We start from the raw sequence: 19236 nt of genomic DNA, 5'->3' as shown, positions 1-19236 counted from the left end.
AAGCGATCAAAGAACGATCCCTTTCCATTCGCCCAAGCTGTCAATCAAACAGCACAGCGCGAGCCGCGAGAGCTTATCTGGACACTTACCAAACTCGTGATGAAATAATGACACTGTTACACTACACAACGAAGCTCTTACTGTGTATTCACATCGTGTTTGCATTGTGATTTGGTGTAAGCATTTGTGAGAGTGCAAAAATTGCGTTGCAATGATAAGATCTTTATTCACGCGATCAACAGACTGTCTGTCATCTGCTCAGTCAAAGCTCATCATGCTGCAACCTTTCATGTGATGGAATAGATTTAAATATAATGCTTTAAACGATACTTTTCACGATTTGTTAATCTCGATAGCTGTAATAGTATAAACGTAGTAACAGTTTTCGAGAGAGTTCATGTAATACTAGCTATTTCATATGCAAGCATGTCAGCCAATCACAGCAGTGGGCGATTGCACTGCAGTCTCACAGCAGACACGCCCCTTAAAACGGAGCGTTCAAATCTGAGCCTGAAATCAGGCTTGGAAAAATGGCTTTTATTTATAAATTATGACAATTTTTGATGTAAAAATCATACTAACATTATAAGGGCACCCCAGGAAACATTATAAAATAATAAAACAATCCAGTTCATGACCCCTTTAAAACTGCATTTTCCAAAAAATGGGCATAAATGTTACATTAAACCATTTAAAATGATCCATGTTATCCCCATGAATGAAAGTTAGAAATCTGGGTCTTTTATAAAGTGAATTTTACATCAAATGCTGTTTTTTTTGCAAAAAGCTTATATAAATAAATATTTATTTATTTATAGAAATTTAAAATATATCATAAATTCTCCAAAAACTGCACAAATGTTGAGTAAAAACATTAACAAACAGAATAAAATTACATTTGTAAAAAAAAAAAAACTATTATCTTGTTACAAAATTTAATGTTATTGTCTGGGGTCTCTAGACACCCCGAGTGTAGACAAAAATAAAGACCATCAGAGGGTTAAACATCTAATTAAAGCAGCTAATCAAGCTCTTCAGACTCACTTCCAGGCTGGTGTGATGGAGATAAACTCTGCAGGAGGATTGAACAGTAACAAATGACCTGACATGTTGGATGACTCTCTGTCCAGCAGATGGCCTCTCATTTAACATGTGAATTTACAGTTGCAAAAATTATATTTTATTTTAATATGCAGGTTTCCAGTAATTGAACCCCTGTCAGAATCATGGCTGAAGGAAGATATAATATAGCTTTCAAATGAACACTGAAGATGAAATATGAATGGCATGATAGTGTTCTTCCCTAAATACTGACCAATAATGAAATGCAATTTAAGAGATTCATAAACTAATTTTTAGAAAATGATTTGTGCTCCAGCTTAATGTATACATGAATAAATATGAATTTTGGTAAGTTTCTTTGTTTCTGGTTGTGGTTTAAGCTCTTGTGGAAGAGACGTGTCTTCAGATGTTTCCTGAAAGTTGTGATGGTCTCAGATCAACTTCATCCACCAGGGCATCAATTCCTGTCATTGTCTTATTACTTTCAATACTGTGATTACAGGTTGTGTTTGTTCCTTAAAAAATGTATTAGGTCTTCCTTGAATAATTATTCAGAAAGTTTCTTACCAATAGGTATACTTATTTAAAACAATTAAATTGTGTTCAACTGAAATGTGAGAAACTAGAGTTAACATTTGTGACAATTACTATAAAACTCAAGGAAATTATTCAGAGAATACATCCATGGTTATTGTATATTTACAGTAAAATAAATAAATAAATAAAACATTTTCACAGCAGCATTGATGCTTCGAATAGATACAGAGATCAAAAAAGCATGATTTAGTCATATTACAGTTTTTAAAAGGATCTATCTCACACACACACACACACACACACACACACACACACACACACACACACACACACACACACAGTCAGACTCAGACTCACTCACACGCACACACACACACACACACCCTCTCTTGTTAAACTTCCAGGTTCAGCTGCTCTTATTTGCAGACTGGGTTGGACACACATACATAGACGCGTGCACCCATCGGCCTGCTGACACACAGGAGCCGGGGGCCTATATTTGAGAGACTCATTGCAATGTTTTGTGACTCGGTTTTATTTTAACTGAAATGCTTGGTTCAGCAGGTAGTTCTACATTTATTTCAACGTATGTGTGAGATAAACTTCCACAGTTTTTTCTTATCAGTGTCACAGTACAGCCCGGATACACTCAGGAATATGGAGGAGGAGGAGGATTCTGTGACACTTCAAACACACAGACTTTCTGTCAAAACTTTCTGTCAAAACTATGAATTATTATGATAACAGCGTCTTCAAACACCCAGACCTTCTGTCAAAACCTTATGTCAAAATCTAGGGCTAGCCGGGGTTAATAGGGCAAACTTTCTATCAAAACTATGAATTATTATTATTATTATAACAACTTCAAACGATCAAAAACCACATTAATTATTATACCAACTTCAAACACCCAGACCTTCTGTCAGAACTAACTGTCAAAACTACATGATCTAGGGCTAGGGTTAATAGGGCAAACTAGCTGTCAGTAGCATGAATTATTATTATTATTATTATTATTATTATTATACCCACTTCAAATGATCAAAACTAGCTGTCAAAAACTAGCTGTCATACCACATGATTGATGGCTAACTGGGTCAAAAGTTAACCCCTTTGATCCCCTGTGATCCCTTTGATCTCCTATGATCCCCTTTGATCCTATGCCAAAAGGGGCGGGACCACCGGTCAAAGGGGCGGGGCACCTGTCAGTCAATCCTTTTTTGACAGTTGCTGGGTGGTATTCACTACTATCTTCTATTTATCTTCTTAGAAGACTTGTGTATGATATAAATGATTTTGGGTAAATTTAATTTACCACGATGTGTCTCTGTGGTCCATGGCGCGGTACAAGTCTTGAGCGAATATTTAATTTTACTCATCTTAATTCAAAGCGTGATCTTACTTTTTCTACGGTAGCTATGATCTATTGCACGTATAAGTATAAGATCATTTTTACTTTTCTTGTATTTTCCGAACTATTCTTAATCAGTGTGGAAACACACAGGGTGAAACCCTTTACTGAGAATATACTATCGGTTATCTACTCAAAATATATGTAGAATTTTAAAATGTTAGCATTTGTTGATGTGACAGGCTGTCTGTCTGGTGGCCTCATGAATAGACTCTGGGGAGACTTCAGCGTCCCCCTTTGAAAGTATTTCTCATTCGTTAGCTCTTTCCACCTGGGAAAAGCTATCCTGATATTCACCCTCGTTTTGAATTCGCCGGGCACGTTTCCTTTTAAATAATTTTTTTGCTTTTTGGCTACGAGGATTCCTTCTCCTGTGGCTCGGCATAAGTATGATCCTGCATTATATTGTACCGTGCAGTGCAGCCTTTCAGATGTGCCGGGGCAATGATCTCCGTGTCCGCTTCAGCTGGTTTCAGTCAGCCGGCTCTGAACGCACACTCGTTGATGAAACGGGTTGAGGTAGGCTAGTGCTTTTTGTCCCTCTCTGCTATTATATTTTTTCAAGATGGCAGAACGACATGGAAGCCTCCATGCAATTACCCGCCCCGTGTAAATAAAGATAAGAAATTCTTCGCTTACGAGGATAAGTCAGATCATTGGCAGAGGTTATTTTACACCAATGAGGACATATTTATGAATAAAGACAGTGCTGTCTTTATGAGATGTGGTGTGATCTATAATATTGTTATACTACCAGGGCACTAGGCGGCAGTATAGGGCAATCACAGGGTTGTATAGAAGCGTAGTTTGCCAGTGAATAATAAAGTATGCTATGTGAATCTATCTGGCTACGTCTTTATTATTATCGTAAGAACCCAACACTGTACTGTAAAAAGATTAGGATAAGAAGAGCTTCTTCAAAGAACAGCATCTTCTTCAACACATTGAACAAATAAACATGATGATCATGATGGCGACTGATTCAGCATTTTTATCAGTTTTTACTCAAGTTATCTTTAATGCAAAACCTGTAGTCTGTCACAGATGCAAAATCTTTCAGTGTGGCTACACTAATTTCCATTTGAACTTTGCTACAACATAAGGCTCTTCATTCAAATGGCCATGCATTTACATGGAAAATAGCCAGTGACTTCTTGTATCATGTATATCTTAAAGGGCAACCATTAACAAAATCAAAGTCCTCCTTAATGAAGGATGTATTTGGAAAATATGCATAGGATATACACTCACCTAAAGGATTATTAGGAACACCTGTTCAATTTCTCATTAATGAAATTATCTAATCAACCAATCACATGGCAGTTGCTTCAATGCATTTAGGGGTGTGGTCCTGGTCAAGACAATCTCCTGAACTCCAAACTGAATGTCAGAATGGGAAAGAAAGATGATTTAAGCAATTTTGAGCGTGGCATGGTTGTTGGTGCCAGACGGGCCGGTCTGAGTATTTCACAATCTGCTCAGTTACTGGGATTTTCACGCACAACCATTTCTAGGGTTTACAAAGAATGGTGTGAAAAGGGAAAAACATCCAGTATGCGGCAGTCCTGTGGGTGAAAATGCCTTGTTGATGCTAGAGGTCAGAGGAGAATGGGCCGACTGATTCAAGCTGATAGAAGAGCAACTTTGACTGAAATAACCACTCGTTGCAACCGAGGTATGCAGCAAAGCATTTGTGAAGCCACAACACGCACAACCTTGAGGCGGATGGGCTACAACAGCAGAAGACCCCACCGGGTACCACTTATCTCCACTACAAATAGGAAAAAGAGGCTACAATTTGCACGAGCTCACCAAAATTGGACAGTTGAAGACTGGAAAAATGTTGCCTGGTCTGATGAGTCTCGATTTCTGTTGAGACATTCAGATGGTAGAGTCAGAATTTGGCGTAAACAGAATGAGAACATGGATCTATCATGCCTTGTTACCACTGTGCAGGCTGGTGGTGGTGGTGTAATGGTGTGGGGGATGTTTTCTTGGCACACTTTAGGCCCCTTAGTGCCAATTGGGCATCGTTTAAATGCCACGGCCTACCTGAGCATTGTTTCTGACCATGTCCATCCCTTTATGACCACCATGTACCCATCCTCTGATGGTGTCACATGCCTGTCCTGTCTTGTGCTGCACATGGGTGTTTTGTTATTTTGGGCCATGTGCTCGTGTCTATTGTCTAGCCCCTCCCATCTTGTTATCTGATTATTGGTTTATTTGTCCCACCTGTCTGTCTCGTTACCCTCCTTTGTTTGTTCCCCTATTTAGCCTCCTTGTGTTTGTAATCTTGTGCTGGTTCGTTGTCCGAGTTTCCCGTTCCTGGAGTCCTGAGTTTTTGAGTTTTTTTAGTTTTTGTACCTTGTCTGCATGTTACTAATAAATTTCCTCTGCATCTGTATCCTTGTCTCACGTTAACTGTTTCGTGACAGATGGCTACTTCCAGCAGGATAATGCACCATGTCACAAAGCTCGAATCATTTCAAATTGGTTTCTTGAACATGACAATGAGTTCACTGTACTAAAATGGCCCCCACAGTCACCAGATCTCAACCCAATAGAGCATCTTTGGGATGTGGTGGAACAGGAGCTTCGTGCCCTGGATGTGCATCCCACAAATCTCCATCAACTGCAAGATGCTATCCTATCAATATGGGCCAACATTTCTAAAGAATGCTTTCAGCACCTTGTTGAATCAATGCCACGTAGAATTAAGGCAGTTCTGAAGGCGAAAGGGGGTCAAACACAGTATTAGTATGGTGTTCCTAATAATCCTTTAGGTGAGTGTATATTAAAATGGGTACATTCTAACTACACTACCTATTTTTTAACAGTAATATCGGCAAACTTAAAATAATGAGTAAAACATACCCCAAGCAATTTATTAGTTCAGTGGTCGCAAATTGCACATGCGCCAACTTCAGCGTCCAGGCGGGAATCACGGAATTCAAATTCAACGTCTTATAGTGGGACCACGAAGCTTTGAGCTCAAGGTAAGTTTTGTTTTGTTTGTTGTTATTGTTGTTTATCGTGTTGATATAACATAATGCATATGTTAACTTATTTAATTGTAAGATTTACTGTACCAAAAGATTTGTGTAATGTGCTCGCTTCTGTTATCTTGCGGCGCCACAACCATAGCTGAGGATGGTCGATTTCGCGTAGTTCCAGGGTCATATACACTTGCAAATGCGAGTAAAAATCTACATTCATGAGTAAAATATTAGTGTTATGTAACGCTACATGGCTAAAATTAGTGAACAAAGAGCAGCGCGCATTGCATCTGTGTGTTTGACAGAGAGAGACTGTTGACGTCCTGAGGACAGGGTAACGTTAGGCAATCAAGGCAGAGTGAAACTGATGGTGGTTTGCTGGATAATTAATTTTAAGGTTTCCTTGCATTTATATGATGATCTGTGTTAGAAGGGATCAGATCATAAAGTACTTTTATTATTGTTATTTTATGCGGAGATATGATACTTACGGAGATATGGTTCTTTCACTTAATGTATGTCATAAACGGTTTTGTGTTAATAATAGGCATTATTTTACAAATTACTTAATATAATTATTTTAATATATTTGGTGCAAGAAGAATATTATAAGTTCAGCCACAGACTGTTTCATCCCATTAAGGTGTTTATTTTGAATGGGAAGTGTTGAAGAAGTTTTATAACGTAAGTGGTAAAACTTTAACAATAAGGTTTCATTTGTTAACGTTAATGCATTAATTAAGATGGACTATTAATGAGCAATACAGTATTAATCTTTACTAATACAGTCGTTCATTGTTCATATTAGTTCACAGTGCATTATAATGTTAACAACTTTTTATTATAATAATTAATTGATAAATGCTGAAATTAACATGAACTAAGATTAATAAATGCTGTAGAAGTGTTGTTCATTCTTCGTTCATGTTAACTAAAGTAGTTAAAATGATACGTAGTTCACCCAAAAATTAAAGTTATGTCATTAATTACTCGCCTTCATGTCGTTTCAAACCTGTAAGACCTTCTTTTATCTTCAGAACACAAATAAAGATATTTTTAATGAAATCTGAGAGATTTCTCTCCCTCCATTGACAGTCTACAACCACCCCATTGACTCTTCAAAAAGTTCATGAAGAGATTGTTAAACGAATCCATATGAATGAAGTGGTTAAGTTCAAATTTTCTGAAGAGAGACGATCCCTTTTTATGATAAACATATTAAATTTAGGCTTTTATTCACATAAACATTGTTCAGCGAACAAATAGAAGCTCATTGGTTCTTACTGAAGCTCAAACGTTCTGTGTAACACGTGAATGAACCTCATTGGTTCTTGCTGAAGCTCAAACATGCTGTGTAACATGAGAATGAACCTCATTGGTTCTCGGACAGGGAACATGTTTGAGCTTCTGTTTACCACAACTGATGTCTGAGTTGATGAATGTTTATATGTTCATCATATAAAGTGATTGTCTTTCTTCAGAACATTTGTGCTAAACCACTTCATTCATAAGGATTCGTTTTACGATCTCTTTATGAACGTTTTGAAGCTTCAAAGTGGTACAGTAGTTAAATGGAGGGACAGAAATCTCTCAGATTTCATCAAAAAGATCTTCATTTGTGAACGTAAGTCTTATGGGTTTGGAACGACATGAGTGTGAGTAGCCTAAATGATGACAGAGTTTAAAGTTTTGGGTGAATAACCATTTAACTAATGTTAACTAAAGAAACCTTATTGTAAAGTGTTATCATCTGAGTGAAATGAAGTTGTATGTTGCTTAAAATTGGATGTTGAATAATGGTTATATTTTACCTACATTCATTTGTGTCAAGTTTATAACAAATTTAATGTTTGTTTGTATCCATTTTACATGTCAGTCCATTAAGGTAAATGAGATCTGTTTGAAATAACTAAATGTGAGAGAGATTTACGACTGTTGCTTTTAATGTATATTCTGACTTCCCATTATTTTTAAATTGAAAGTTTTGAAGAAGTTGTATGTTATATGAATGTAAGAGGGCTCTTTTGTAGTTCCTGTGCTAGTTTGAAATGTTTGTTTTTTGGTCAATAAAAAAGTAATAGATGGAATATCCTGTGTCTGGCCATTTTTAGGTAAATTTAACCATCTCTGAATAAGTAATGTTTAATTATTTTTATTGACATTATTATTATTAATAAAAATTAAGTAGATGGACTTTTGCCTGCTAACAATAGATTCATTATTACTCAGTAATTAGTTGTGTAATGTATTGAGAAATATTTGGTAGACTTTACCTAATTTTGTTTAGTATGTCATAGCCATTAAATGTATAGGTACTCTTTACTCAAAAATATGAGATGAAATCTACCCAAACAAAGTGAGTGCAAATTGTTACCTCCATTTTATTGGGTAGATTCTATAGGTTTGTTTTTACAGTGCAGGGTGTTGTTGCTCCAGGGAACTAGATGGGCGAGCTTGATGAACTCCTCCACACATTCCTCCATCAGATTGGCATCTTGAAACACAGAGAGAAGCAGATGAGCCGGGCCAATAGGAGTGAGGTAAATCTGAGGTACACAACAACAATGTATTAAAAATCAAAATGATCCCTGTTCACCCAGATCTGCAAAAAATACTGTATTATGCTGCCAGGCCAGTGGTTGGCGATGCCACTTTGTCAAGAACATCGTTTTCACAAATGACCGTTTTTGTTGTTTACACAGAGACATTAAAGCCATCGTTTTAAAACCGTTATCAAAAGCTTTTTTTTTTTTTTTTTAAGGATATTTTAAATTAGTTTAATCTGCTAAATAATACAAAAATACTTGTTACAAATAGCATTTTTTGCCATCCACCTCAGCCTAGTGCATAAACCTTTATGTAAATGTTTGGGAGTTGACAATGAAAAGTTTGCATAAAATGGATGCAAACGGAGCATGGGTGGATTCTCACTAACGCCTCTGCTGTGTGATTGCATTTATTTATGCATGCGTTCGTTTATTCATTAGATCACTCGCTAACACTTTTAATAGTAGACCCACACTGATGAATCAAACATACAAAAATCATAAAAACAGTAACATAATCCTAAAAGTTAAAAACCAGGAGAACACAAACAACAGGACCACTTTCACGTACCGACGAGGACATGAGAGGTTCAGGAGATTATTTCTAAATGAATGGTTAATGTCATGGTGTAATGAACAGCTCTTTGTAAATTGTAGTCTTTTCCGGGAGTGACTTGCTGATGGCCTGCATCCCAGCAGAATCGATATGGAAGCTTATGGGTAGCAAATTTCAATTTGAGATATAATATGCAAAATTACAGTGCATTTCTGTATTTAAATTTTAATTTCATTTGTGCAACATTTGGTGCAAAATTTAAATTCAATTATATAATTTACATTTGCCATTTCACACTAGTTTTAATTTGTAAATTGAATACATATTTTAACGCTTTAAAATGCAAAATTACAATTTTTTTTTTTTTTTTTTTACTTTGTATTATTATTAACATTTAAATGTTGGTGGGGAAAGAGTTAAAGGGTGGAGAAGCTCTGATGTCCAAAGTTAAGTTCAACAATGGAAGAAGCATGATTATATAGGCGTCGTGCGTGCCAGTGGTTTAGTCTGCTGATTTGACACTAATTTGTTTGTCTATGTTATTGAAACCTGTAGGCTTAAACTGACACTGTGTTTGTGTGTCAAACACACTGAACATCTGTGCTGAACACAATATGTTCTTTACACTGGTTCATGAATCCTACATGAAATAAAGATGTACACAATAACAACTGCAGAAAATTCACGTTGATTCAACAGACATTAGGACAAGGTGGTAACACTTTATAATAAGGTTCATTAGTTAACATTAGTTAATGTAGTAACTAACATTAACTAACAGTGATCAATACAGTTGTTACTATATTAGTTAATCTTTGTTAATGTTAGTTAATACAAATACAGCTGTTCATTGTGTGTTCATGTTAGTTCGCAGTGCATTAACTAATCTTAACAAACACAACCTTTGATTTTAATAATGTGTTAGTAAATGTTGAAATTAATATGAACTAATAATAATAAATGCTGCAGAAGCATTGTTCTTATTGTAAAGTGTTACTGAGAAGGTAAATGTAAATAGTGTTTGCTTGAAGACAGGTGTGTGTGTGTGTGTGACAGAAGGGAGGAGAGACACAGTTGGTCATGTGATGCGCATTTAGACATCGTCCTCCATAAAACGAGCATCACTCTCGCTCTCCATCCTAAAAGAAAGACAGACGCCTTTAATCAACCATGAAGAAGCTCTTCAAGTGCCTGTGGATCTTACTGGGTAAAGTACATCTGCTATTTTACTAGATTCACACTAATATTATCTGCGGTTTCTACAATCTCCCCGTGTTCAGAATGTTTCTCTGTTTGTAGTTTAGTTTACACTCATCTCTCCACTGTGGGTTTATGGAATAAAGTATTGACATTTCTTTCCAATAAATCGAAATATTCTAGATAAGTTGTCGTTTCATGCTTGCCTATAATGAAGCCATTTTTTAACCAAAAAGGAAGTATTATAACAATAAAAAAAAAGTTTACTATGTGAATATAGTAAAGTGTAATTTATTCCTGTGATCAAAGCTGTATTTTCAGCATCATTACTCCAGTCTTCAGTGTCACATGATCCTTCAGATATCATTCTAATATGATGATTTGATGCTCAAGAAACATTCATGATTATTATTAATGTTGAAAACAGTTGTGCTGCTTCTTATTTGCGTGGAAACCATGATGGATTTTATTTTTCAGGATTCTTTGATAAATAGAAAGTTCAACAGCATTTATTTAAAATATAATTTTTTGTAATATTATAAATGTCTTTACTGTCACGTTTGATCAATTTAATGCCTTAGTGATGAATTAAAGTTTTAATTTATTTAAACGGTGGTATAGATTATGGCTTTGCTTGTGGATCTCTGGGATAGTTTTTCTCAGATTATTATTATTTTTGTATTTTTTTTAATCTACTTTACCAAAGTATGATACATTAATCTCATGTTAAATAGGTGCTCACTTGTGTGTGTAAATGGTCTGATGGTCTTTATATCTGTGTTTGTCAAGCATATCTGTTAATGGTTCCTAATCCCACTTTAGATTACAATATTCATACAATCATTTATTAATAAATCAATATTAATATTATTATTTGATAAATATTACAATATTTATATTATTATTATTATTATTGTGTCAGTAGTTTCCTCCAACATGGTCATTATACAGATCAATGTTTTATGTTTCCATGATCATTCAGACTATATTGTGTTAGTGACAATATCAAAGTAAATTAAATACAAATCTGAATGTGATTCAACAAATCCTGGTTCTCTGATACTCACTTGAATCTCGATTCCACAGGGTTTGTATTGATTGAGGAAAGAGCAAATGGACAAGAAGGTGAGAACCACTCGTTTTTTTTTTAAACCTTTTTTTTTTTTTTTCTGTTTGACAAATATTTGCCTTTGAAAACCTTTCCAGAGAATGCAGCACTTTGGGGCATAGCTACTCAGTCATCAAGTTATAACTCACAAACTGTCCCTGAACTTGCTATTGATGGTTCGCACAACAGCTGGTCTGACACTACCACACAGACCGACCCGTGGTGGAGAGTGGATCTCCTGAAGGTGTACAGAGTGAACAGAGTGACCATCACTAACAGAAACAATCATGCTTCGAGGATAAACGGGGCAGTGATTCGCATCGGGAACTACCTTGACATTTACAGCAACACCAAGTGAGTCTTTCTCTGACTGCTTTGATTAATGTTGCTGCAGATAAACAGAAACTGATCACAGATTATCTCTCTGTCTGTAGATGTGCTGTAATTTCTAGTCTTTCTGCCAGTGCTACGACCACTTTCTCATGCGGTGGGATGGTGGGACGTTATATAGTTGTTCATATTCCTGGAGATGAGAAGATTCTTGCTCTTGCTGAAGTTGGAGTCTATGGGTATTTGGCAGGTAATTCGTTGTTGTATAGCACTTTTCAGTATTGAAAGTAATACATTTTTTTTTTCCACAGCTCTCTGAAATGCTTGAACCTGATTGGTCAGTCAAGACATGACCATTGTCAGTAGCCTAGCCAAAGTTTTGAGGTGAAAATGTGAGAAGGAAAATTTAATGTTAATAAAATTCCCAGTTATTCATTTTATGTCTCAGAATCTGTATTTCTTAATTGTAATTTCTCCACTGTAAGTGTAACCACTTCAAGCCTCTTCCCTGAATGTGCCGAAGCTGCGAAACACAAACCTGAAGGGATAGAGAAAGGGAGAGGGAGGCAAATCCATAGCCGGATTCGAAGACTTATGCCTTCGTTGGTAAAAGAATGAGCTAATCACCATCGAGTATTTCACTTTCAGCGATTATGTTTATGTTTAGAAAAGTAACATCTATTTATTTATTTATTTATTTCGATCTCCATTAGATGCACACGAGCAGCTACTCTTCCTGGAGTCGATAGAATCCAACATGCCGCTTACAAAACTTTTACACCAATATTCAATGCATTACATTTTGCAAAACAAAACACTAATGCAATTAAAAAAACACACACCCCTACTCACACATACCTACATACAAATCCAAACACACACTCATATACACCAGACCTAGTTTAGTCATAATTCCGAGATATGAAATAATCTTCTGTTACAATGATATAATTTGGTCATGATACTGTAAACAAGAATTTATAGTGGAATAACAATTGACCATTTGCAATACATTTTAATTTATGATCAAATGCTTTTTTAAAAGGACTTTAAACTGATGTTTACTGTGTGCTTTAACAATGTCTCTGGGCAAAGTGTTCCAACCGGACATGGCTCTATACAACATAGTCCTCTTTCCATAATTTGTTTTTACTTTTGGTAGTATAAACCTACCCTCTGTAGCATGTCTAGTGGCATAATGGTGCTCATCAGAACTAAAGCATAGCCTATGATAAAGTACTTTTAGTAATTTAGTTAAAATAATGTTCCTTGGGAACCGTATATAAGGAACCGTATGTAAGATTGTGGCCAAAACTGGTACTGCAATCACTTTATCCCCTCCCCCTCCCCCCGACTTGAGGTTGCCAGATATGCTGCAGGAACATAGGCTGCTACAAGGAGCTTCCAATGACAAGTGACGAGTCCTACACAGTAATTTTTCAACATCAAAAATGTACTAATGGTGATTAGCCAAATATAATCATAAAGATGTACGCTCGTATGTGACAGTACAATGTTAGAATAGTAGCTGTTAGTCTAACTTGTAACGGTAGGTATCTGTCATTAACGCAAGTTCAAGCACAAGCCTAAGTCACTATGTGTAACAGATATCAAAGATACAGCTATTTATTTAGCTGAAGCTATAAGTGAAGGTGACCAGCTGTATTTTTTAACTTACCCTGCAGTACACGTCCATAACGCTGAAATATGTTATGTAAAAGATTACTGTCACGGTCACGCTAAAACTGATGAGAGGCACAGGATCCAAATGCAGTAAACAGGGTTTTATTATAGGGCAATCCAAAAAGGGTAATCAACAAACAGGCAAGGGTCAAAATCCAGAATATCAGTCCTAAAACATAAAACAACCAACTTGACTGGAGACAGGAAACTCGGGAACAAAGCGGTGTGACATCTAACATTGATCCACAAAGAACACAAGACAAACAGGGCTTTAAATACATGAATGACAAGGGGATAACGATAGACAGCTGGTGATTACAAACTACAGACACCTGGGTGTAATTTACAGACAGAATTGTGGGAGATGAAGTTCTTAGTGCAAGACACCGTGGGGGTAAGGAGGACATCTAGTGGAGACCTGGGGAAACACAACCAGACACTGTGACATAACCCCCCTTCTACGGAGTGGCTCCCAGACACTCCAAGACAGGACATGGAACAAAACAAAAGTTCAGGAGGGAGGTGGCACGGTGGAGGATCAGGGGGAGGGACGGGGGGCCAGGTCCATGAAGGGAAACGGAAACAGTGGGTAACAGATTCAAAGGGGGCCAGGATGACACAAATAGCCCATTGGGCGGCCGGGGCGGAGCGAGCAGTTCATCCGGCGACCATGGCGCAGACTCTTCCTCAGGCGGCCAGGACGGTGAAGACCCCTCGGGCGGCCACGGCGGTGAAGAACCCTCGGGCGGCCACGGCGGTGAAGAACCCTCGGGCGGCCACGGCGGAGACTTTCCCTCGGGCGGCCAGGGCGGAGACTTTCCCTCGGGCGGCCAGGGCGGAGACTTTCCCTCGGGCGGCCAGGGCGGAGACTTTCCCTCGGGCGGCCAGGGCGGAGACCTTCCCTCGGGCGGCCAGGGCGGAGACCTTCCCTCGGGCGGCCAGGGCGGAGACCTTCCCTCGGGCGGCCAGGGCGGAGACCTTCCCTCGGGCGGCCAGGGAACAGGCACCGGCTCAGGAACAGACATCACCGGCTCGGGCACTGGAACTGGCACCACCGGCTCGGGCACTGGAACTGGCACCACCGGCTCGGGCACTGGAACTGGCACCACCGGCTCGGGCACTGGAACTGGCTCAGGCACTGGAACTGGCACCACCGGCTCAGGCACTGGAACTGGCACCACCGGCTCAGGCACTGGAACTGGCACCACCGGCTCAGGCACTGGAACTGGCACCACCGGCTCAGGCACTGGAACTGGCACCACCGGCTCAGGCACTGGAACTGGCACCACCGGCTCAGGCACTGGAACTGGCACCACCGGAACTGGAACTGGTACCACCGGGACTGGCACTGGAACTGGCACCACCGGCTCAGGCACTGGAACTGGCACCACCGGCTCAGGCACTGGAACTGGCACCACCGGCTCAGGCACTGGAACTGGCACCACCGGCTCAGGAGCGGACACCACCGGCTCAGACACCACCGGTTCAGGAACAGATACCACCGGCTCAGGAACTGGAACTACCGGCTCGGGCACTGGAACTGGCCCCACCGGCTCAGGAACAGACACCACCGGCCCAGGAACAGACACCACCGGCCCAGGAACAGACGCCACCGGTCCAAGTGTGTGCGTGGCCCACACACACCACATGGCTGTGGCCATAATGGCCAGTGTCGCGGTCACTGAGGGCTCAGGAACAGACACTGGCTCCGGCTCAGGAACAGACACTGGCTCCGGCTCAGGAACAGACACTGGCTCCGGCTCAGGAACAGACACTGGCTCCGGCTCAGGAACAGACACTGGCTCCGGCTCAGGAACAGACACTGGCTCCGGCTCAGGAACAGACACTGGCTCCGGCTCAGGAACAGACACTGGCTCCGGCTCAGGAACAGACACTGGCTCCGGCTCAGGAACAGACACTGGCTCCGGCTCAGGAACAGACACTGGCTCCGGCTCAGGAACAGACACTGGCTCCGGCTCAGGAACAGACACTGGCTCCGGCTCAGGAACAGACACTGGCTCCGGCTCAGGAACAGACACTGGCTCCGGCTCAGGAACAGACACTGGCTCCGGCTCAGGAACAGACACTGGCTCCGGCTCTGGAACAGACACTGGCTCCGGCTCTGGAACAGACACTGGCTCCGGCTCTGGAACAGACACTGGCTCCGGCTCTGGAACAGACACTGTGGGTCCAAAAGGCATCTCCAGGATTCTGGCCAGACGCTCGAAGTAATCTGACAATGTCCCAGACGCCACCGGCTCCTCCGCAGCGGAAGCCTCCGGGACATTGGGGGAATCGGGGGTCTTTCTCCTCCTCCGTCGCTTACGACAGTGAGGAGCAGGCTCTGAACTGGGTTCTGGGGCTTGAGCGGTGTCTGGTCTGGGCAGCGGCGATGCACACTCTGGGCTGGGCAGCGGGGATGCAAACTCTGGGCTGGGCAGCGGGGATGCAGGCGGGTCCGATGCATCCCACCGAGCACGATGGTGGAGATATTTCGTGAAGCCCGGAAAATCTAAAATGTCCAGCCCCTTCATCTCCCACCGAGGCAAGGGATCATCCAGACTAACATTAAATAAGTCCTTTAAAGCCATCTCTCCCAATGTCAGTCCCTCCGCAGCAGCGCTGAATTTGAGCGCAAAGCTCGATACGTCGGTCCCCCTCTGACGGAGAGACCTTAAGGCTGCGTACCTTGCAATTCTCTCCCGAGAAAAACCGGGCGCAAAACCCCGTCCTGCTGGATCCATCTCTTGGTGGATCAATCTGTCACGGTCACGCTAAAACTGATGAGAGGCACAGGATCCAAATGCAGTAAACAGGGTTTTATTATAGGGCAATCCAAAAAGGGTAATCAACAAACAGGCAAGGGTCAAAATCCAGAATATCAGTCCTAAAACATAAAACAACCAACTTGACTGGAGACAGGAAACTCGGGAACAAAGCGGTGTGACATCTAACATTGATCCACAAAGAACACAAGACAAACAGGGCTTTAAATACATGAATGACAAGGGGATAACGATAGACAGCTGGTGATTACAAACTACAGACACCTGGGTGTAATTTACAGACAGAATTGTGGGAGATGAAGTTCTTAGTGCAAGACACCGTGGGGGTAAGGAGGACATCTAGTGGAGACCTGGGGAAACACAACCAGACACTGTGACAATTACATGACATTCTACTATTTTTGGCTGTAAAACATTCCAAGTGGGCCAAATTATTCACATCATAGGCTACAATGTGCTTTTCATTGGTGTTATGAACCTTTTCATAATTCTATGAATTATAACCTTTATAACCTTATATAATTATAATTAATTTATTATTATAACCTTTTCAATTCGATGACCCACCTCCTCCATATGCGCTAACGTAACGTTACTTGCGTTATTAAGTAAGTAACGTAAGTAAGTTACGTAAGTTACGTAAGTAAGTAAGTATACACCTATTAAATTAAAAAAGGTCAGAGAAAAAATTAAAGCACCGTGGTACAACAATACTACACATGTTCTAAAGAGAGAAACCCGTATTTTAGAGCGTAAATGGAAACAAACTAATTTAGAGGTCTTTAGAATCGTGTGGAAAGACAGTATGTCACGTTATAAAAAGGCCCTAAAAGCGGCCAGGGCTGAGCACCTCCGCAAACTAATAGAAAATAACCAAAATAATCCAAGGTTTTTATTTAACACCGTGGCTAGACTAACAAATAAACAGACGTTACCTGAGCAAAATATTCCGTTACAGTTTAGTAGTAATGATTTTATGAAGTTCTTCACTGAGAAAATAGAAAGCATCAGAACCACAATTGTAAATGTTCAATCTTCAATTGCGCCTTATAATTCAGCCTCAATTATCACCCCGCAAGAACAATTACAGTGCTTTACAACTATAGAACAAATAGAGTTAAATAAACTTATCACTTCCTCTAAAACAACAACATGTTTATTAGATCCTATACCAACTAAGCTACTGAAAGAAGTGTTACCTGTAGCGGAAGAGCCTCTTCTCAATATTATTAACTCGTCTTTATCTTTAGGTCATGTTCCAAGAACATTTAAACTGGCAGTTATAAAACCTCTCATTAAGAAACCACAATTAGATCATAATAACCTAGCAAATTATAGACCCATTTCAAATCTTCCATTTATGTCTAAAATATTAGAAAAAGTGGTGTCCGCTCAACTGGGCTCTTTCTTGCAAGAAAATTATATCTATGAAAAGTTTCAGTCTGGTTTCAGGCCGCACCATAGCACTGAAACTGCGCTCGTTAAAATCACAAATGATTTACTTTTAGCTTCTGACCAAGGCTGTATCTCAATACTAGTTTTACTCGATCTTAGTGCTGCGTTCGATACTATAGATCACACAATACTCTTAGATCGACTACAAAATTATACTGGTGTTCAAGGACTAGCATTAAGCTGGTTCAGATCATACTTATCTGACCGCTACCATTTTGTCTATTTAAATGGAGAAAAATCGATCATAACTCCAGTAAACTATGGAGTGCCGCAGGGATCTGTGTTAGGCCCTCTGTTATTCTCAGTATATATGATGCCACTTGGAAATATTATAAGGAAACATGGAATTAGTTTCCATTGTTATGCTGATGACACTCAAATATATATTTCATCATGGCCAGATGAAAACGCTAAGTTATCCAAATTGACAGAGTGTGTTTAAGATATAAAAGATTGGATGACGCGTAATTTTCTTTTATTAAATCAGACAAAACAGAGGTACTACTTATCGGTTCAAAAAACCGCCCACAAAACCTCTCGCAATACAACTTTAATATAGTAGGATGTCCTGTTACTTTATCCTCTACAGTAAAAGACCTGGGTGTTATACTCGATTGCAACCTGTCTTTCGAAAATCATATTTCATATTTTACAAAAACTGACTTTTTCCACCTTAGAAACATTGCTAAGCTACGTAATATGCTATCAGTTTCTGATGCAGAAAAGTTAGTTCATGCATTCATGACCTCGAGACTAGATTACTGTAATGCTTTATTAGCCGGTTGTCCTGCATCCTCAATAAACAAGCTACAGTTAGTCCAAAATGCCGCCGCTAGAGTTCTTACTAGATCAAGAAAATATGATCATATAACACCGATTTTATCATCACTGCATTGGTTACCTATAAAGTTCCGTATTAATTACAAGGTATTGCTACTTACTTATAAAGCCCTAAACGGCTTAGCTCCAGTCTATTTAACGGATCTTCTATCGCCCTATAATCCATCGCGCTCTTTAAGATCACTAAATTCAAGGTTTTTGGTCATACCTAGGATATCCAGAACCACCAAAGGAGGGAGAGCATTTTCACATTTAGCTCCAAAACTCTGGAATAGCCTTCCTGATACTGTTCGTTGCTCAGACTCGCTCTCCCAGTTTAAAACTAGATTAAAGTCGCATCTCTTCAGCCAGGCATTCATATAATATTTTTAATCTTACAGTTCAAATTACAATCCTGTCTCTAGTTCATAAACGCCAGAGGAGAACTGGCCCCCGACTGAGCCTGGGTTCTCCCAAGGTTTTTTTTTTCTCCATTGGGTCACCTGATGGAGTTTTAGGACACCATTAGGTCACTTGATGGAGTTTTTCGGTTCCTTGCCACTGTTGCCTTTGGCTTGCTCAGTTGGGGATATTATGGGGACATTTCATTTGATTTTATCAATCAATAAATTCCACTAGAAACAAACCTTGTTGTATTATTTTAATTTAATACTGTGAAGCTGCTTTTGCTTCTGCTTTTTGTTTTGTGAAAAGCGCTATACAAATATACTTGACTTGACTTGACTT

At 39.6% G+C, this 19236-nt stretch overlaps 1 protein-coding gene across 1 annotated transcript; it reads left to right on the top strand.

Annotated features, from left to right (window-relative positions):
- Positions 1–10281: 10281 nt before the first annotated feature.
- Positions 10282–12065, top strand: LOC311288457 (fucolectin-1-like; the record flags this gene model as incomplete). The annotated part of the gene is made up of 5 exons (XM_084405876.1): positions 10282–10318; positions 11395–11433; positions 11515–11770; positions 11851–11996; positions 12058–12065. 5 exons carry the CDS (start codon positions 10282–10284, stop codon positions 12063–12065), a joined length of 486 nt encoding a protein of 161 aa, XP_084262002.1.
- Positions 12066–19236: the final 7171 nt, after the last annotated feature.

This window comes from Rutilus rutilus (genome assembly GCF_951802725.1).
Source record: "Rutilus rutilus genome assembly, chromosome: 3".
In the NCBI taxonomy this organism is placed as follows: Eukaryota; Metazoa; Chordata; class Actinopteri; order Cypriniformes; family Leuciscidae; genus Rutilus; species Rutilus rutilus.
This window is presented reverse-complemented; position numbering and strand designations above follow the sequence as displayed.